Source organism: Agelaius tricolor, unplaced genomic scaffold (genome assembly GCF_023055355.1).
Source record: "Agelaius tricolor isolate 1412-34295 unplaced genomic scaffold, bAgeTri1.0.p SCAF_14, whole genome shotgun sequence".
Taxonomy (NCBI): domain Eukaryota; kingdom Metazoa; phylum Chordata; class Aves; order Passeriformes; family Icteridae; genus Agelaius; species Agelaius tricolor.
In genome coordinates, this window is record NW_027269274.1 from 14,632,138 (window position 1) to 14,653,112 (window position 20,975).

Sequence of the window (20,975 nt, forward strand, 5' to 3'; positions counted from 1 at the left end):
CTCCCCGGCCCTGAGGGGCTCCCCCCCCGGGCCCGCCACGGCGCCCTCAGGCCAGGCCCGCCCCTCGCTGGGTGGGGCCGTTGCTACGGGGCGCGAGCGGCGCGGGAACCGAACGGCGGCCGCGGGGCGTCATGGCCGCCCTGTGCGAGGTGAGCGCCGGCCGGGCGGGAACGGAACGGAACAGCACAGCCCGTGTGGGGCTGCTGAGGCGGGACCGGGGCATCCCGCCGAGCGGGGGGCGGCAGCGGCAGCCCTTGGGCCGTTGTGTCCCAGCTGGGAGGGTTGTGACTGCCCGGAAGAGTGAAAGGGGAAGGCAGGGCTGGTGCCGGCCCGGGCGTGTCTGGTGCTGTGGGGGGCTCTGAGGCCGCGGTGGCGGTGGGAGGCAGTGCTGGCTTAGGGGGGTTCAGCGCTGCTGTGGGGTGGCATCGTGCAGGTGGGGCTGGGGACAGAGGGGCTCGAGGAGTTTAATGCTGGGTGGAGCTTAATGCTGGGGTCGCCCTGGGTGTGGGGTGCTTTGCAGCCGGGGTTGGTCTGTGTGTGTGCAGAGCGGCACCTCCGGGCTATTGGAGGGGTTCCGGATCTCCGGGGGGCCGGGGCTGAGCAGGGAGCGCTGCCCTGCTCTGGGGCTGGGTGCTGGGCTGGGCTCTGGTCAAATCCTGAGTGTGGGGATTGCCAGGGAGGCAGGGGCAGTGTGTGTGAGAGCAAGGATTGAAGGCTGACCAGCCTGTCCTGAACCATTTTCAAGTGTTAAAACCTCTTGTAATAGTTCTCTCAGGTCTTTGTTTTTTTGCCTGACCTCTGGCTTTTGTTGGCCTTTGCAGCAAGGTGCTGTGGGAAGGGTTAGGTGTCAGTCTGTTTTGCTGCAATTCTCATTTGTCCTGCCTGTTCCAACAGGTGTGTTAAATCTTGTGAGTTTGCCTCTTCTGTGCAAATAGTGGCCTCTTGGCTACACCTGAGCTGAGATGAGCAGCTGTCAAAGCAGAGCTGAGCTTGGCTGCCTGCTCAGGTGATCATGGACATGGCTTATCTGTTCTACAGTCAGCTTTAGAGTCTCTGTGCCAGCAGCATGTTGTAAAAGTGCATGAGGGATTTGTGCAGTCACTCAAGATCCAAGCTAATAACAGCTTGGAGAATTTGCTTCTTTTAAAATTTATGGTATATGTGAAATTTGTGTTTTGTGTTGTGCAGTTGCCTGCACAATGGTTCTTGCGTCTGCCTGTTTTTTGTGGGGTGAATATGTGGCTTGGTTCACTTCTTCTAGAAATGAACTGATTTTATTGTACAAAGATTGTTCTTAAATCTGTAGTGTCTGAACATTCTTGTCTTCTAGGAAGATCCATCCCTGGAGAGGCACTTCAAAGGCCATAGAGATGCTGTCACTAGTGTGGACTTCAGTCGTGCTAAGAAACAATTGGGTAAATTGTCTGTGTTTTGATGGCCAGAGGATAAAGAAAGAGCTGTTCTGCTTTAGTTAGATGGGAGGAGCAGTGGAGGTAACTGAGCTCTGCACCAGCAAAAGGTCCTGCTGTTGTTTGCTGCTAATCTGCTAATAGCAAATTGAGTGCTGCTCCACTCACCTTGCCAAGCTTGTGTTTTTAGTATGTTGTGAAGAACAGCTGAGCTGACTTTGGTCAATGTTTTGCCACAAGGGAGAGGTGTTGGAGGGAGGTGTAGCCAAGGTACTTGTAAGTCACCAACTCAGTGGTCTTCTCTGCTTAATCTGAAGTGACATTTAACCTGCTGCAGCTGATGCCTCTGCCCATAAAGTGAAGAGATAACCTTAATTTCCTGAGTGTGTGGACGATTTGCAACCTGTGGCTGTTGCATGTCTGGACTCTTGGAATTAAATTGTCAGTCCAAAGTAATGCATAGCTGGCCTTGTTTTCTTTGAATTACTAATGAAATTATACGCATGACAATAATGAAATACACAGCTTGCATTAGACTGGTGAAGCTTCAAGGGCAATGTATTGAGACTGCTGGAAGCTACAATAGAGAGCTGAGTGTGAAATGTAGTTTTAGTGTAATTGGAGGAGAGCTAATGCAAGTTTGGTTTTGTGTGGTTTTGTTTTTCCTTTTTTATTTCAGCAAGTGGCTCAATGGATTCGTCCCTGATGATTTGGAGTATGAAGCCTCAGATGAGAGCCTATCGCTTCTTGGGCCACAAAGATGCAGTTTTGTGTGTCCAGTTCTCACCTTCTGGTCACCTTGTGGCTTCAGGCTCTAGAGACAAAACAGTCCGTTTGTGGATCCCTAGTGTGTGAGTACCTGTTCCCTTCTGCCTCTCTTAGTGTTTAACTATGGCTTGGAATTTCTCCTTAGTGCTTTGTAGCAGTTCTCTGGCTATGGGACAGGGATCTGTTTGAGGGAAAGAAGAACCACTGTGTCTTGGTCTTCTCTTCAGTCTATGGATATGGAGCTCCTGGTGGTACAGTACATGCTGGAGACAGATATTGGACTGAGAGTTCCATAAACCTGTTGGATCTCTAAATGTGCTGTGCTTTGGCTCTCTAAATATGTCTTGTGCTTATTTGCCAGAAAAATGCATCTTGCATTTATTTGGAAATGATGTGTAAAGAAAAACGAACACACGTGAATTGTCTTGCCTGGCTGAGTTAATGGCAGATTGCTCGCAGCTGTACTGCATCAGGTGTGCTGAATGCTTGTGTGATGTGGCACTGGGATGGCCAGCTGGGCATGGCCCATTACAGGAGCAGTTGTGAGGTCGTTGCCAGCTTGGCTCTTGTTTGAATGAGCTGTGAAAACACCTCCCTCTTTGCCTGCCTTGCAGCAAAGGACCTGGCAAGAGTACAGAACCAAAGTGTTTTCTTTAACATTGATCTTTTTGTAAGTGTCTAAATGGTTGCACAAATTAGCTGTAGCATTTTTCCCCTTTATAGGAAACATGGCTTGTTTCCTGTTGGATTGGCCTCCAGTATGGAACTGGAACAACTGGTTTTAGCTGTGTATTCTGTACTGCTCATGAAGCATGAGCAAGTTTGGGGTTGATCAACATTTTTATCCTAATGTGGTCACATGCAGTTCCCATAGAAGTGATGGTTACTAGCACGGCTCAGCATACAGCAGCTCTGTGCTTTCAGGTACAGAAAACAAATGCATTTGCTGCCCTGTTGTGCAGTTTTAAAGAGCTCTTCCCTTCTGTGTAGCAAAGGAGAATCAACTGTGTTCAAGGCTCACACAGGAACCGTGAGAAGTGTTCATTTCTCCAGCGATGGCCAGTCCTTAGTTACAGCTTCTGATGACAAAACCATCAAAGTGTGGACGGTTCACAGGCAGAAGTTTCTGTTCTCACTGAGTCAGCACATCAACTGGGTTCGCTGTGCCAGGTGAGTACAGCCCTCTGACAGACAGAGATGGAGATTTATCCCTCAAGGCAGAGGCTCAGTGTCACTGTCTGGTGCAGCACATTTCTGTTCAGGGTGATTCAGGTGTGTCTAGTGACTGAAATACATTACTGACCTGCAGAGACATCCTTTGAGTAATAGTCTGTACCCACTTTGTGTTTCTCCAGTAATCTCTGCCAATTAGAGGCTTTCCTGCTTTGTGATGTGTTTTGTTTTTACCTGGTAAGGAGAGTTCTGTGTCTTGAAATTGCTAATAGAAAAAAACAGGAGAGGTTTCTGCTGTTATTTCAGCTTGGTTTCTTTAGACTTGTCATGCCCCTTGTTAAAATGATCAGCAGTGCTACCTCTAAAATGTTTTAAATGCTGCCATAAGAACATTATTTCCTGATAACTGTTTCAGATTTGGTTTCAAGGAGTTATTTATGCATATGTGTATCTAGGCTAAAGCCATGGTTCCTCTGTAGGTGAAAAGTTCATTACAGTTCTGGAACGTGGTGGTGGCAGGGGCTGGTAGCACTATGGATGCCCACAGAAGAGCAGAAAGTATGTTTTTCCAGTATGTCTGATGATCTGTAGTTAAGAGACTCAAGTCCTCATTCTGTAATGTGTATTTTTGTGAAGAGAGGTCTGGATCTGTCATGTATATGATATTTTGAGATGGAAACTTAATATGTTCTCCTAAGGCACTGGAATGGTGAAGGCTCTGCTGCAGCTGTTTTCTTGTGAGTGGCTGTGTTGCTCTGAACTCTAGTGGCAAAGGCAGGAATTGTTTTGAATTGGGGCAGAGAAACAACTTGAGGTACACTTAAATTTAAACAAGTAAGGCACAAGATCTTAAGTCAGACTCAAGACTTTCCTGAAGGTTATTTTATGTGCTCATGGAGTTAGGGATAGTTTGAGTACTCAGGGCTTGCTTTCTTTTCCCTCAACTTAGTGACTGGATTTTCAGTGTCACTGATGCTTCTGTGACTTCTTGAAAAGCTGGGTGTGTTTACCAGCATGTCAGAACACCTGGCCAAATTCAGTCGACCCTGTACTCCTTTCATTTGAGGGCTTTTGTAAATTGCTGTCACTCTTGCCTTAGATTCTCTCCTGATGGACGATTGATAGTGTCATCCAGTGATGATAAAACTGTCAAGCTGTGGGACAAAACCAGCAGAGAATGCATCCACTCCTTCTGTGAGCATGGAGGGTAAGTACCTGGTGGTGATGTCTGAAGTGGGGAATTTACACCTGGTTTGTGAGGTTCAGAGGTCCCTGTCCTGGCAATTATAAAACTGCTTAAAAAACCATTAGCACCTTTTACAAAAGCAGCCAGTGTGAGGCCCCAGTCCAGAATTGCCCTGGTCCCTTTGACTGCTCAAGGTTAGAACTGTGAGGGTTATATTTCAGCAACTGTCCAGCACATCAAGCCTCAGTTTCTTTGTGCTTCTTTATTTTTGGAGATGCTTAAATTCCTTATTTCTTATTTTATTTTGCTCTGAGTTGACATAAATTCCAAGTGCAAAAGTCTACTGACAGAATGGCACTTGGATGCTTTGATTAATCTTCAAGTTTTTTAATAACCAGGTTATTCAAAACCCCCACTTTGCATTCAGAAAAATAGTTAAATTTGGAATGTAGCAAAAGATAATTTACCCAGAAACATAAAACTCAGAGAACTGAGACTGCAGTCTCCCTAATTCATTGCTGCACTGAATTTCTAGTGCAATCATATGTTCTTTCTAGGTAATATACAGTGATGATAAGACAAATTCAGACCTTTTTTTTTCAATGTTCTTAAGTATGTGTCTTGTCCAAACAACCTATTGAAGTAGCTCAATTTTTTCAGTATTTGCTACAAGAACAGTCAAAAGATAATTAATTTTATCCAATTTGTTTGGTGAGGAGTTATCTTTTCCTGAAGGGTCAGACGCTTTTGTTGTACTTAAGCATTCAAACTAAAAATTGATTGGATTCAGGACCAGAAAGAAATTTGACCTCAGCCTTGCTACTTTCCAAGGGGCAACATATGATTTCAGGCACAAATTCACTCAGTTCCATCTTAAATTTAATTAATAGAAGAAAAATCTCTGTTCAGTCTTGTACACATCACTCTGGAAATAATGTTAATATAGTAGAAGACATATATTATGCAAACATTAAATGAAGACTTCAAAAAATTGTTGTGACAGCTGGATCCATCAGATTTCAGGAGGTTTGTGTCTACAGCTCCTACACCTGTAATGTGAACTACTGAAGATGTGCTTAGGTAGGAGCCTGCAGTCTGGCTGGGGTTAGAAGCAAGGTCTTAAGAGAAATTCAGCAGAATACATTTTCAGGTTATCTCCTCCTTTCCTTAACGTTCAGTGAGTCGTGATGTAGCTCGTGAAGAGGCATTTTTGATGTGCAGCAGGAGCTGCAGGTCAGCAGTTGGGTTTGGTGCTGTTGGCAGGTTTGTGAACCACGTGGATTTCCATCCCAGCGGTCACTGCATTGCCGCGGGCGGCACGGACAGCACCGTGAAGCTCTGGGATATCAGGATGAACAGACTGCTGCAACACTACCAAGGCAAGTCAACAGCTTACAAAAGCTGAGCCTTTCCATGTATTGATGCCAATTGCTCTGAAGTCCAAGGATTGTTTCTCCATCAGCTGCTGCTTTTCCAAAAAGGCACTGGGTTGGGCCTGCCAGCAGGAGCCTTTCTTCACCAGATGTCATGCTTTGCTTTGTGTTTTGCTCCAGAGCTAATCCTCAAGTTGTCCCGTGTTGCATGTGGGCATGGGTCTTACCTGTGATGCCATTTGGCTCATATTCACTGTTACTGAGAAGGTGATGTGCAATAAAAAGGATGTGGCCTTTGCCTCTGAATAAGCCTATAGTAGTCAGAATTGTATTCTAGCAATTCAGAATGTTAGGTTCTTTTATGAGAAAATTAGGAAAAGTTAGCAAAAAAGGAAAATCAAAATCAATCAGTTGCAATTCTATACTGTGATCCATGTTTATGGTTTCTTTTCCAGACTCTGTTTTTCAGCTTCCATAGTTAGCTTTGATGATGCTAAATGGCATCTCTTCCCATTACATGTTCTTGTCCTACTGATTGGTGCTGCTGTTTGGTAGATCTGCATAGGAAAAGGGTGCTTTCCCTTCCCTGCCAGCTTCTGTGATATTGATTGACCTATTCTGTGCATTAGTTTCTTCAGCCAAAATGTGGCTTTTCTTTGCTAACAACAGTTTTTAGGCTGCTGTGATATTTTAAAATGAATACATTCTCCAGCACTCTTTTCAGTGTTGATAGCTTATTAAACTTAATTTTGCTAACTTTCCCTGAGGAACTGCTTCTGGCTTGCTCATAAAGCAGAACAGAGACACGGAGCTTGGTGTGTTCTTTCTGCCCTCAACATAAGCTTTTGTGCATTCCTGCTGTGAGTCTCCCAGCTTCAGTCATTCTTCTGGATCACAGTCACTCCCAGCTCTCTGATAGTTAACAAAATCTAATAGATATCAAACTTTTTTGGTGACTTTTCCAATTCGTCAGTATTGAGTGTGCAATTTGTGTAATAAGTATTGTTAAATTGTGGCCCATATCCAAAGTTGGAAATGCCTTCCTGAAGTCTTGTTGCTAAAATCAGTAGTGTTTTTAAATACTTGGGCAGTGTCATGTTGTCCTTTAACCTGCTTTATCAGCTTTTCAATGGTGGCAAGATCTGCAGTGCATGTTTCCAGCCACAGTATAACTTGGCTCAAAAGTTGTCTCTTCCTGCTTTCCACTTACTGCTATAAAATTGTCCAAATCTAATGTGGTTTAGGCTTGGCTGCCAGGTTTATTTTTGTCTTGGATTGACATATTTCCCTGGTATCCCACCCTTTCTGAATGGCATTTTAGTGTGACACCCTTGCTATTGAAGTGATCATTTTCCTGGGGTGAGTGTTATTTTTAACAGCTACTGTGTAAATCTTAACTGTGTATTAAACCTTTAACTAAAAATAGTAATAATAGCTGAAGAAACCTTAAATTGCAATGGTGGTTTTTTTACAATCACTTCATGCACCTGTGGCCACAAACTGGTGTGTTCTGGGGATGTTTATAAGTCCTGCCCTTCTGAGGGTTTATACATACATCCTTTTGGTTAAATCTGATTTAGTTTTGTGTCTCCCCTGTGAAGCTGCCAGTCCTGTCCCACTAGATGGCATCTGTGCCTTCAGAATGTGCCGATGTTGCCTGATTTCCAGGGACTCCATTTTAAACATGGAGTTAATAGATGAGTAGCCCTGCCTCGGGCTCTTGCGTCTGAAGGTTGGGCTGCTTTCCAGCACTGATTAGTCTTTTAGCAGTGTTGCTCTTGTTGCTGGCACTTGTTCCAACTGTGACATTTGTAAATGAAGGTTGGAAGTAGAGAGCAAGCTGCAAAACCTTTTGTATGGTGTGTTTCTCTTTGAGCCAAACAAAGTATGCTCTGGTCACGTTTTTACTGTACAGGAGAACACACAGATGCTTTATTTGGTTCTCTGCTTGGCACTGACTCTTTTGTACAACCCCTACAAAAATGGCCAGTGTTTATTGCCTGACATTTTTTCCCTGTCCAAAGCTGTGTGTGGGACACCTCTGTAGCAGGTTTATGGAAACTGCTCTAACCTGTTTTTTATTCCTGTTTAAAAAGAATAGTTGGTACTTCTGTCTAGTTTGGATGGGGCTGATGGTGGATATCTGTTCAGTGGAGACTGTGGCTGTTTCAAATTCATCCTAATTTATCTTCTCCCTGGTGATACTAAGGGTTACATTACATAAAAGCAATGCTGTGGGGCTTGGGACAGTTTTGTGCAGGCTGGGAGGACTCAGTTTTAGATGTTAACCCCCAGTGTAAGTCCCCTAGGGGGCTCTTACTTTGCCAGGGCTTGGCTGGCAGAAGGGTGGGCTTGTAGCTAAAAGTCACTGGGAGATGGCACCTGGTATTTCTTGTTCTCAGCATGAAATCAAGTGAGGTGGCAGGACGTGTTTGCCCTTTTCTTGGAGAGATGTTATGAATGGTCTTGTGGGAGGTATGAGCTGCTTTGTGAGGAGAGATGAACTTTTCTCTGAGTTTACAAGAGCCAGTAACTCCTTGGGCACAGAAGCTGTGACTGCTTATGCAGCCACAGTCTGTGTGACTTTTTTTCCATTATGGAAAGGATTTTTTGTGAAGCTGGAAATACTTTATTTACTTTCTGGAATTTGGAAATGTGTTACATTACTAACCTTGTCTATTTCTGATGTGATTCCTTTCAGGACTTTCCTTAGTTGACAAGACACATTTACATTTATCTGAATATAGACACTAAGGGGGTGAGGAATATTACAAATCACTCAGAATAAGATTTTCAAGGGAAAAGATATTTATTTTCATAAGAGATCTCCACACAGACCTTTTTCTCCTTCAGTAGGTAGCATGATACAGGGTTGGGGGTAGAGGAAACTGTGTGATAGAGACAGTATTAACCAAGAAGAATAACAGTTTAGGAGTTACCTGTGTTAAGATTTTCTTCTGTTTTGTAACAGTCTGGGTCAAGAGGAGTTGTTTTCAGAACTTTGCTGAGGTATTTAGTGTTACTGAGAATTTCAAAAGTAGAGGCATTCTGTTTTGCAGTTGAGCAAGGTTATTTCAGCTATCTGCTTCAAATCCACGTATGCAAAAAATAATATTTGCTTCTAATGTACTTAAAATGGTATTTTAAGGGGTTTCTTAATATGCAGTGTGGATTCAAAATGCACAGTAGACTCTCAACAGAATATAAATTTAGTTGGGTGTGATGTATCAGAAGTAGTAGATTTGAGATACCAGAACATTTGGAGGGCATATAGTATAATTAAGAATAATTGGATGGTTAAAACCCTCCTCAGGCTTATTAATATTCTGTAATGTCACATACGCTCAGGAAGCTGGGCATATGTGAGGTACTGCGTGTTCTCATAAATAAATATGTTCAATAGCCTGTTCTGCAAAAGTTTGGGGAGGGAAAAAAGTCATATATTAAATGTTTAATGTTACACTGAACTTCAGTGAAGTTTGATTTTTTTTTTTCCTAGAACATTTTCTTTAGCTTTTTTCAGAATAAATCTTGGGCCTCATCTTCATGCAGGGAAAATGGCTTTATTGCAAGTTCACACTCTTGATAGTTTGTCTATTTGTATTTGTTTTGAATTTTTGGCAAGACAAATAGGATGTCTGAGGAAATAATGCTTGTACTGGACCATTTTCAAGTTGCTCTTATTTCCTAGTTTCTCTTAACCCCAGTCTTGGCTAGAGTCAGATAGTAAACCAAAAGAAGCTGTGCAGTGTCAACTCTGAGTGCCTTCCTTTGTAATTTCAGTCTTCTCAGTGTCCTGAGATGCAGATTTTAGTCTAGAATGACTTGAGAGTGAGGCCAGCAGCTCCACCACAGTAAAGTACATCAATGTCCAGCACTCTCACAGAATCCTGTAGTTCACTTGCACATGCAGTACATTTTGGGGCTATACTGGAAGCCTTTGAAGCATTAAATCTCCCAAAATAATTGGCAAAGCTTCCTTTTTCCTTTCAGTAAAGTAGTGCCTATTTTTACAAGAATCGAGTTACTGTTATTGTTCTCCAGTGCTTTGAAGAGCTTTTGTGGAATGTTTCCCCCATGATAATTTTCCTGTTAAATTTTATAACAGAAAATTGCAATATGCTTGTGCTTTATTTTATTCTTTTGCCTTGGGCTTATGTAAACTGGTTTTGGTGACTATTATACTTGGTTTTTTTTTCCATCCTTAGTGCACAGCTCTGTGATCAACAGCCTTTCCTTTCATCCCTCTGGAAACTATCTGGTGACTGCTTCCAGTGATTCAACTCTTAAGATTCTGGACTTGTTAGAAGGAAGACTTCTCTATACTCTGCATGGTCACCAGGTGAGACAAAGCCTTTTTTACAGTGATGTACAGACTCACAATAAACTGAGCAAATGCATGCTTGAGACTTTCATTCTTCATGACCAGAAATTGTTTGAAAGCTTCCTTGTGTAAAATCATGATAATGATGCTAATAATCTTTGAGATCATCACTGTTTTGAAGGGAAGGAGGTAAGGCAGGAATGGAGAGAATGAGAAAGCAAGACTAAAAGTGAGCTCCAGCACTGAGGATTCAAGTCTAAGGCCGAAGAAACTCAGAGCAGCACCCTTGACTCTGACTGACCCTGTCAGCCTCTAGTGCAGCTCTGTCTCCCTCCCTCTAGAGAGCTGCAAATAACACTTGGCCCCCTGACACAGGTGTTCTGAAGATAAATGCTGTTCACCTGGCAGGAGACTCAAGAGCAGTAGCAGTAAAATAGAGGATATCTATTTTGGGATTTGATTTGGGAACATCTTGTTAATGGACTGAATCATACAATTGAAGGTGATAAATGTGCTGGTTGGTTAAGTTTAACTGATTGGCCTATTAGTATTATGCTGCTGGATGTGTTGCTTGTAAGGTTAATTTTATGAATGCTTGCAGCTCTCTTTCTAAATCTTAAATGAAAATAAATAGACTAATTTCATTGTCCATGCAGAGTGGGGTGTGAAAAAGCAGGACTGCCTTAAGGCATCCCTTCCCAAAGGGACAAAGAGAACAGAAATTCTTAACCCACTTGTGTCTCTTTTAAAGTGGGGGCTGAGTTTTAAAGCATAAAAACTCTCAGGGGAAAACCACAGCCTGAAGCTTTTTGGAGATGATGGGGATTGTTGTGGGCAATAATGGTATCTCTGTAGGCTGTAAATCTGATAATTCTGTCTTCTTGTGGCTTTGTTTAGTGACTGCCTTGTTTGATGTCTAAAAAGATCAAGTTTCTCCTGTAACTTTTGCTGTATATTAATAAAATTTTCTTCTTTTTTTTTTTTGTAATATTAATGGAAAAAAATAGGAAAACCTTATGCTTAAATCTTTCATGAAGTAGAGCTTTGATTAAAATTGACCAAAGGGTTCAACTTTTAAAAGAATGGGGAGGAGATAACAAATGCTGGTTATCCTAACACGTTAGCCTTGGCTGTATAAAACTGTTCTTGGAAGACTGGACTAAGTGGATACTCCTATCAGATAGGGGCTGCAATGCTTCTGTTGCTTTAATCTTGTTTTCATATTTGTCTGTTGTGTTAATCTGCCAAGTGAGTTCTTGGGAAGAAGCTTCCTGGAAAAGGGTAAGTTTTAGAAGCATGGGAAATCTTTACACTTCCCCACTTCCCTCAGGAAGGGATGTGCTGGTTATGGCTCAGCAGCAGGCTGAACCTGCTTTCCATTTTTCTCCCATTTGAGCTGCTAGCTGTGCCTCACTGGCTGCAGTAGCACAGAAAAAAAAAGAGTCTAGCATTGAATGAGAGTCCAAAACTGATTATGGTGATGGAGATCTTCAGAATGAGCAATAGAAAGTCCCTTTAGGCTAATGTTGTTCTTAACTTGAGGCTTTAAAAGAACATTTTGTGGATCATCTATTCAAAAGTAGAATTCAAGCTCCCTGTTCTTCCTCCCTGCTGCTTCAGATCAGTACAACAGTGCCTGCCTCTTTCTCCTGGGCATCTAACTGGCATTGGAAAAGCTTTGCCTTTGGCACAGCTGAAGAGTAGCTGCTGTTGTGGCATTTACAGCTTCTTCAATTTGGAAACAAGTGCAAGTATTGAAGTGGCTGGTAGAGCTTTCTGGTTGCCTTTAAGGGTATTGCACTGAGATATCTGTGGAACCAGTCCTGGCTCAGTCCTGCCTGGCATTCCCTGTCTGGCATGTGCTGTATTGCTGTGGGGTGGTTCTTTTACTGCCTGGTTGAACACTGCTTTTCCACCAAAAGCATATGGCAACCTGTGCTTCATTCCCAGTTAGCCACTGTCAATGGCTACAAGCTGTGCTGTCACCAGGGGTGGATTCCTGCACTGGCTGCTTCTCCAGCTAGTTCTGCCCATAGATAAATCCACTTTACTTAATAATGAGGGACTTTTTGTCCCCTCTGTTATTACTGTGACTTGTGCCAGTAGCCCCAAGTGGCTAAAAACAAAGTGATGTGGACTTTTTGATCATTAAATTAATTTGCCTTTTTAAGTGAGTGCTGCAGGTTAGTCACTGAATGGACAGCCTGTTCTGAACATGTTCTTGAGTTGTGACTTTTTGAGGTTGAACGTTCTGGTTGACACTTTGTTCCTGCTTTGACAGCTGGCTGCTGTTACATTGTTCTGGGAAGGCTGCATGCAAGTGGACACTTGAAGGAAAAAAACCCTGAGGTCCTTTAGACATAGTTTGACGCAACTGCTGGAGTGCCAGAAATTTGTTAGCAGCTGATTAGCTGTGGTTTACATGGGGAGGTTGGCCAAGTTTACATTGCTGTCTTTAATTGAAATGTAGCTGGCCTCTTGTAGCAGAAGGATCATTAGAGATAGAAATTTGCAGTTTGGAGCTGACATCTTGCAGCTGCAAAATATCATTCTGTATTGTGCTGCATATTTTGGTTCTGGAGTGCTTCAAACTGTGAAGTGCCCTTATCTAATTCCATACAGATGAGACACTGGCTTGGTATGTAAATCCACCTCTAGTACTGAATCATTGTTGAAGAACAGAATGTTTTGAGGCCTCTAAGCCACCCCAGAGAGTTGCTAGAGGAGAGCAGGTATGTACATGGTGCTTGTCTGCCCTTTGGAGTGGTTCCAGACTGACTTCCTCAGTGGAATGGAAGTTCTCAGTAAATATTTAGAAAACATCTCATGGTTATGTTCATAAATAGGAAGATAGAAAATGCAAAGTTACAACTCTTCAAGCAACCTTGACTTGAACTGTGAAGTAGCTACATTTTACCTACCTGGGCAACATCAATGCTCCCTGCTTTGCTCACTGAGTGAGGTCTCCTGAGCAAAGTGCAAAGGAAAAAAATGTGCTCCTTTACTGTCAGCTGCCAGCCCTGCCTAGGTGGCATTAAACATCTGTGCAGGCCTGTCCTCTTTGAAGAGTGTGGGGACATCTCTGGGCTACACAGAAGTCAAATAAAAAAGAAAGATGTGTGTTGCAAACAACAAGCAATTGACTTTAGGCTAGCATTTCTGAGTCTTGAAAGGAAGTATGGGTTCTCTGTCCTTGCCTTATGTTTTTATAGACTGAAACTTTCAGGAGTTAAAGCTGCTGCAGATTCAGCTGTAAGATGCCAGTATAAATTTGCCCTATGTTAGTTGTAGTTCTTACTCCCTGGTGAAGGAGGATGCAAACATGTCAGTCTTGCTCAGGAATTTTTCAAAGCCCAGTGTACTGAGAATCCTTGGGGCTTCTTGTCAGAGGTATTCCACCTGAAAACATCCTTGTTGTCATTGCCACCTCTGTTCCCTGTGCTTTTCTGCTTGCTTCCCTTCCCTTCTTCCTTTGCCATGTGACTTGCCCTCTCCTCCCATGCATGAAGCAGCTGAAAGCACTGTCAACAGTGGCAATGACTGCTCTGTTTGTTCTTAGTTCTTTTATGCCTGGAACTGATGATGCCAGGGCTGGGATCCCAGAGTGTGGTTGCTGCTGGATTTGCTTCTCAGGCCTTGTCTCCTCTCATGTCTCCTGTTTCTCTTTGCACTAGTTAGTCTGTTCCTGGAGAGTTTGGCTGAATGTACTGGCTCCCACTTTTACATCGCCTTTTGTGGCAGTGGACAAGGAAGCTCTCCTTTAATTCAACTATTAGCATCCTTTAGATATGCCTTATTCCAACTCTTAGCATTTTCCTTGCTCTCTTACCTATGGCTTTTCTCTACTATGCATTGGTTTCTTGCAGGACTGAAACAAAAAAAGAAAAAATCTGCTAGCATCCTTGACCCCACTTGTCTCTCTAGCTTCCTTCCACACTGCCTCTCCTTTCATAGTGCAGACAGCGCATCATTAAACTACTCTTCTCTGGTTTATCCCTGGACCCTCTCCAACCTGGTTCTTGTTTTTTTCTGTGAAGCTGAAATGTTAGCTTTGTTCCTAGCTGAAGCCTGAAAGTCTGGCCTCTCTTGACTTGCTCTTGGTGTTGGCCCTGTTGTTGTTGAAGTGTTGTGCCTTCTGTGCCCAGCAGCTCTGGGAGAAGAAAAGGATGTTCAAGAGGGATTTCTCTGTGATTGTCCACTCATTATTTATGGATGGTACACATTCATCTGCTGCCTAAGTGTAGGTGTGACTCTGGGCTCCAGTCATATTTCTCCAGACTAACCTCTTGGCCGTTCTCTTAAGTATTTCTTTCAGAGACATCTATTTTTAGCTCTACCCTTGAAAGCTTTGTGTTCAGGGATGCTATTCCTGTTGTCTTATGTCACCCCTGTGTCAGTTGTTACTGATGCTATTAGCATCCTGCCAGTCACTTGGTGGTGTAATCTGTGTCCTGGCTTCAGATCCTGTCCCTCTTGGTGATTAATGCATTCAAGTCATTCAGAATAGTCTCACCATCTATTTTGAAGGCCAAACGTAATGTTTTATGTAAGTTGATCAACCCGGGAAATGCAAGGGCAATAAAGGCCTTGCAGTCACCAACCTCCTTTGTAGGAAGTGGGAAAACAGGCAGAAGGTGTAGTCTCTATCTCTGCACATAAATTATGTAACTTTTCAAGGCTCTCTGGTACTTGCCTCTACTTTGCCTGGTACTCTTTCACTAGAGGACATGAGTGGAGTGTCAATTAGTGGCCTCTTCTCACTCAACAATTTCAGTGGGTAACTTGTTGCTTACTTCTGTATTTTCTTCAAAATTCCTGCAGCTCTCCCAGTATCACTAAAGCTGCTGTTATAATTTCAAACTCTACTGGACATGCACAAAAGCTTGGCCGTCCTGACATTGACCTGCTGAGGATTAAACAGAAATGTTCCTTACCACTGACTTGGTGTATGTCATTGCCCAACCCTTTCTTCCTGCAGCTTGCTGTCTAGTCTGAAGCAAGAAGCTACTGGAGTTTGGGGATTGGTGCCAGCAGCTTGTGTGGAGCACCATGGGGGTTCAGACTGGAAATTCTGAACCTCCAGGAAATACTTAATAGAGGGCTGTTTGATCCTGCTACAGAAGGTAAAATCCTTCTACAGATCCAGTAGAAGAAGGTTGCTGCATTCCACGAGTTCTAGTTGTGTGGGAAATAGGCTTAAAATTCTCTGCAACTTCTGTAGAAGAATATGCAACTGCTGCTTTTTGATACTTTTAATGCAAGCAGCAAGTTAAAAAAGGGGGGAAAAAAAGGTTTGAATTCTTCATTCTCCAATCTCATGTCTGTTATCCAGATCTTCATCAGAAATCTGTTCCATTTCTGCTATGCTTTCCTAGGACAAATGGAAGTTAGGCTGTGGCTAATAACTGCCAAATGTAGCTTTTTATTTTTGTTTGGTGTGTCAATATTAAATTGCAAGGGCATTGGGCAAACTGTTGCTATAGCAAACCTGTTGTGTCTTGGAAGAGTTCTGGGAGTGTATGGAGCAGGAATACTTTTTCACTTAATTTATGTCAACAAATCTGTAGAGGATGTTGCGTCTGTAGACTTGTTTGTTCCCTTTCTTTCAATTTATAAAGGCACATTCAGTCTTTGATATAATTTTCTATTTTGGGAAGAATATGTTCTGTTGAACTTTTTTTCCCTTCAGAATGCCATGACTTTGGAGTCAGTTCATTGCCTGTTTTGATGTGATTTGTGTTGTACTAGATTTTGTCTAAATACACTGAAATATTTAGACTGATAAAAATATTTTTAGGAAACACTGCTCCTTTCCAGTATTCCTTGTTGTGCTTGTTCCTGAACACTTTATCTTAAATTTTTTTCTGCCCTCCTAACTCTGACTGGTTTATTATAGTGCAAGAGCAGCTTCTGTATGCTCAGCCTCTGTTCTCTTGGAGCAGTATTCACCACTGCAGTTCTCTGGCTGTGGTGCTGTTTCTACCCTTTCTTACTGCTTGTATTTGGCTTTTGCATTTTTTTTTAGAGCCTCCATTCCTGACACGTGATTAGAGAGCTGAGCACTGGGGTAGGTGGATGGGAACAAAGGCAGAGGCACAGTTTGTGTCAGCTGGTTGATGGCAGTGTCTTTGGTGTGAAATACCTACCCTAGTTACTGCTGTGTCAGGTGAGTGAGCTTAGTCACAGCAGGCACTGCGCCTGCGCTTTGGAGCTGCTGCTACTGGAGCATTCCTGGCAAGTCCTCTCTAGTGAGGTGTTGCTAGGGGAGGCCTCAAAGTATTTTGAAATCACTGCATGTTAAATGATAATATAGAAACACCTTTGTGTTTTAAGGAAGCCAAAACTGTTCACACTGGGATTGAGCACAGCAGGGTTCTGGTTTTGCTGCCATAACCTTGTGCCAGCATGTTTGGATGCCCACAGGACTGTGGGGCACAGGTTGCAGTGACAGCTGTGTGCTTATCTCACACGCAGTCTTTGGGTATTTGTCTATCTTCAGGATTTATTATGTTGAATTCTCTTTTACAAAGAAGGCAAAGAAAGGGTGTGAGGTTTTCATGCAGTGTCCATTAGAAAGATGTGGGCTCAGAGTTGTGTCTCCTTCCAACAGGGTAAGGAGAAGCTTCTTAATTGCCTTCTGAGATACATGGTCTTACTTGAAAGGGGGTAACTGCTTCTGCCAGGAGGTGGATGATCATGTGGTGGAGGTTTCTGGGGGTTGTTGTGGCTTTCCTGGTTGTTTTTGGTGTTTCCTCCAACCCTCCCCAGTCAGCTCCATAGGCAGCCTCTGGAAGTTCTCATTCTGACCTCTGCCCGTGCTGCTGAACATTCTGCAGAGGAATGTGTTCAGCAGCTGACATAAAACTCCAGCATCTGGGTTCTCAGCTGTTTACTCTGAGCAGAACAGTTTGTCTGTTGTGCCTGGGCTCGAACACCCGTAGCAATTCCTCAGCTCTGTTTGCAGCTCAGAGCTCCTGCCTTAGCCTGCCATGTGCATCCTCCTGTGTGCTTGCTGGAAGGTGGAAAACACATTGAACTAGCTGTGTGGTGTGAAAGGTGTGCTGTAGCACTCAGAAGCATTTAAAGTCTCTCTAAACTGAATGTTTTAAGCATGAGGCTTCTTCAAAATGCAAGTCCTGTGCAGAGGTGATCCTGGCTGCCTTAACTCTGGCATCTCTCCTATCAGACTATTAAGAGAAAAGCAGTTTAAGCCAGCCTACTATACAAAAACCTCGTAGTTTCAACACTTTTAATAAATGAAGAGGAGTTTTAGAAATTTTTAATTCTAAAGTGAAGAGGGAATGTTTGAGGGGAACAAGAAAAAGCCTGGTGCTATAAAAATTGGTTTGTTCCTGTCTCTGTCATAGATATTGAAAAGTGGGTGTCTTAAACTGGGGTCAAAAGTGTGGGAAATGGTAAGTGCCAGCAAGCTGAGCATCTTAATTGTGGCCCATTTACCTGACAGGTAAGAGCTTTTCAAATTTTGCCTTTAGATTGCTGATGTCAAATGATAAATACCTTGCAAAGCTGTAATGAATGGAACATTGTAACAATTCGTTTTCTTTTCTCTTTTTTTAAACCTGTCTTTTAAATGTGTTTGCAGGGACCAGCTACCTGTGTAGCATTTTCAAGAGATGGAGACCTATTTGCCTCTGGAGGTTCTGATGAACAGGTACCTGATTAATTTCTGAGTTATAATCCAGATTCACATTTCCTTAAAAGCTGCTGCTTTTTGTTCTCCATTGAACAATGGGGAAAGCAAAAGTGTAACTTTTATCCAGTATATCTGGGCCATGCTGAAGCAACTTGCTGTTTTATGAACAAAAATCTGGAGGTCAAACCCAATTATTTTTCTGGTAATATAAGACATGTAGCCCAAGAAACCCATATTCAATTGCCAAACTGCAATCAGGCCCAGCCTGTGCTGCAAATATGTCCTGGTTTTAGCACAGTGAGTTGCCCTGCTGAAGACAGACAGACTTCAACCCAAAGCAGTGGTCTGAGCAAGGATCATCAGTCTTCAAAGAGCTGTGTTGCATTGCTCCTAATCCCCAGGCTGGACCAGGTGGCAATGCCCATCTCTGACAGCACCTTTGTGAAGAGACAGATTTGTCTATTAATTAAGAACATCACTTTTTTTTCCCTGTTGCACAGTGGAATGGCCTTGTTGGTTAACCATGCAACAATGAAATAAAAATGCTTTTATCGGTGCAATTTTGTAAATGAAGAATAAATGTTCCTTCTGATAACCAAATGAGCTATCTGGATACTTGGGTGTCTTTCAGACCTCTGAATTTGTTGATTGATTGCTCTTTAACTTTTTTTAGACTTGTAAAGTCACTGCTGAGGGGTTTATTTCACGGATTTCCTCTTGGTATCTTGAAGTGATTCATGTGTCAGAGGCCTCTTTTCTGAAGTCAGTATTGTGTTATGGATTGGGATTTAAGTTTGGTGTCCAGCTGACAAACTAGCTTAAGCTCTCTAATGCTGGTCTTAGTACTAACTCTCCTTTTCCTCTGAGTCTCATGATGAATGAGTGACTGAGTTGGGCTGTGGCAGATAAATGTTATAATGCTGAGCATGCTTTTTTAAAATGTTTGTGGTTTTAATGGTGTATTCTTCATGTTGCTTTGAAGTTCTCTTGGTCCTTCTAGTTTAATGATGTTCTTGACCCAAAGAATGCTGAAAGAGGTCACTTATCCATTGAGAACTCAGTTAAACTGTGTGTATTTAGTAGCATATTTACAAACAACATCCTTAATTTAATCAATGGCAAAGCTCTTCTAGGGAAACTTCTTGTGGATTTGCTGATTCTTCTCTGAAGGGTTGAAAAAAATGACCTATAAGCAAACTTAGATGGGAAATTTTAATGGAGTTAACTCTCTTCTGCAGGTGATGGTGTGGAAGACCAACTTTGATGCTGATTATGGTGATGTAGTGAAACCCCAGAAATACAGCAGCAGTGTGGATGAGACCCATGGCACTGGGGTAGGTCAGCAGCCAGTAATTGTGGAGAGTTCCTTTCCAGTACACTCAGGTGTTTGAACCATGGAATCATCTTTCTGTGCTGTTTATTTGAGCTGCAAGACATCTGTTTTTTAACTAACCTTGTATTGTTTGTTTTTGTTTAACTGTACTTACTTCACAGGGCAATTATATATAATGATCTTAAAAGGAAGATAAACTTAGTGCATGTATAGATGTGTTTTTTAGTAACAGCCACTGTTTAGGAATGTGTGGTTCATAATGACATGAATGATAGTTCACCAAAAAAGCAGATGTAAGCAACAACTGAAGTTGGCTTTGCTAGCTGACACGAATCCTTCAGGCTGGTGTCAGTCCTGAAAATAGAATTCATGATATCTTTTCACTGACAGTCAGCAAAGACAAAAAAAATTGCCTTGAGTAGGTGTCACACATGACAAATAGGTGACATATTGTACTGGAGCTTCTTTCCTGAATACCTGGAGACATTAGTTCATATCTGCTCCCTGAATCATGTGTTGAGACCTCTGAGTTCTGACTGTACCTGAGGATAAATCCAGCAGCTGAGCAATTCAGTGATGCACAGATCTGAGTGCAGCTTAGATCAGTGCATCAGATGCTGGCTGTTACCAAAATGACCCTTGAAAGCTGCTGCCTGTAAAAGCTGTGATTTTTGCACATGGGTGATTCATTTAAAGGTCTTTATTTTGTCTTGTCAATCTCTGGATATTTTTGATACATTTGGATATACTTATAGGATTCTGCTGTATGTTATTACCATGGCTGGTTTTTAGTTAATCTTGTTCAGCAGAGCTGTAAGCTGAAGGGCTTTCTGTGAAGCAGGGGTCTGTGCATAAGTGGCATTGCCCCAGCTGAAGGGCAAACTTTAGGCAGTGCCTGTTGCTCTGTGGCAGTGTCTTTGACCATATCAGTTTAGATCTTTACTGGGGTACTAAAGTTATCTCTCAAACACAATAGTGTTTTTATTTAATATGGTTTCAGTCCATTGCTGGAGATACTGAAATAGCCACAGTACTTTGAGATGAACAAGATTTGAGTTTGCAGCTCTAAGTCAGATGCCCTGCTATGTGGAGTGCTGTGTAAAGAAAGCAAACAAAACCTGAGGTTGGTTAATGTAGGTTAGTGGGAGAGCATGGGAGGGAACAGTCACATGAGGAAGGAGGTGAAAGTGTTTATTGGTCCTTGGCTGGTTTTAGCTAAATCTGACTTCTTCCTTTTCCTCCCCTCCTGTTCTAACTCTAAAGTTATGCAGGCTATGAAACTATCAGTCCAATGACCTCTTTGTTTATTAGCCTATTGAACTGGTCTAGCTTTGAACTCTATCTGCTTTAATTTAAAATATGGCATAGTGTAATACTGGGCTGAAATACAGCATAGATACCTCCTTTCTGGGAGAAAAATAACACTTTAGGTTTGCAGCATGCTTAATGGCTTAAAAAATATAGACAAGGTATCAGCTAATGGGAAATGATGGTAAATTTACCTTCTCCTGTGCTGCTGTATTGCCAGAGCATCTTATCCAGTAGTCTTTTAAAGAAAGGAAGAAAATCCCTGAGCTGTTCTTAAACTTAGTTTTTCATTATAAAACCTCTTAAGATGTCCATTGAAAGGGGCTGCTGAACAAATCCCTTGAACAATGCCTAACCACCTGTCCCTCCAACACAAGTGTTCCCCTATGGAAGAGGGTTTACCTGGCCAAACATCCAGTAGATGCTGCTGAGACCAGCTGTTTGTGT

General features: G+C 42.5%; 1 protein-coding gene across 1 annotated transcript in view; it reads left to right on the forward strand.

The window, feature by feature from the left end:
• Window positions 1-15: 15 nt before the first annotated feature.
• Window positions 16-20,975, forward strand: part of POC1A (POC1 centriolar protein A) — a 43,589-nt gene continuing 22,629 nt past the window's right edge. Inside the window, exons 1-9 of the mRNA XM_071439851.1 lie at window positions 16-149; window positions 1,331-1,415; window positions 2,089-2,260; window positions 3,168-3,347; window positions 4,450-4,557; window positions 5,800-5,915; window positions 10,118-10,251; window positions 17,837-17,905; window positions 19,126-19,221. Coding sequence (XP_071295952.1) covers window positions 132-149; window positions 1,331-1,415; window positions 2,089-2,260; window positions 3,168-3,347; window positions 4,450-4,557; window positions 5,800-5,915; window positions 10,118-10,251; window positions 17,837-17,905; window positions 19,126-19,221 — 978 coding nt within the window. The 5' untranslated portion in view covers window positions 16-131. The remainder of the gene's footprint in view (window positions 150-1,330; window positions 1,416-2,088; window positions 2,261-3,167; window positions 3,348-4,449; window positions 4,558-5,799; window positions 5,916-10,117; window positions 10,252-17,836; window positions 17,906-19,125; window positions 19,222-20,975) is intronic.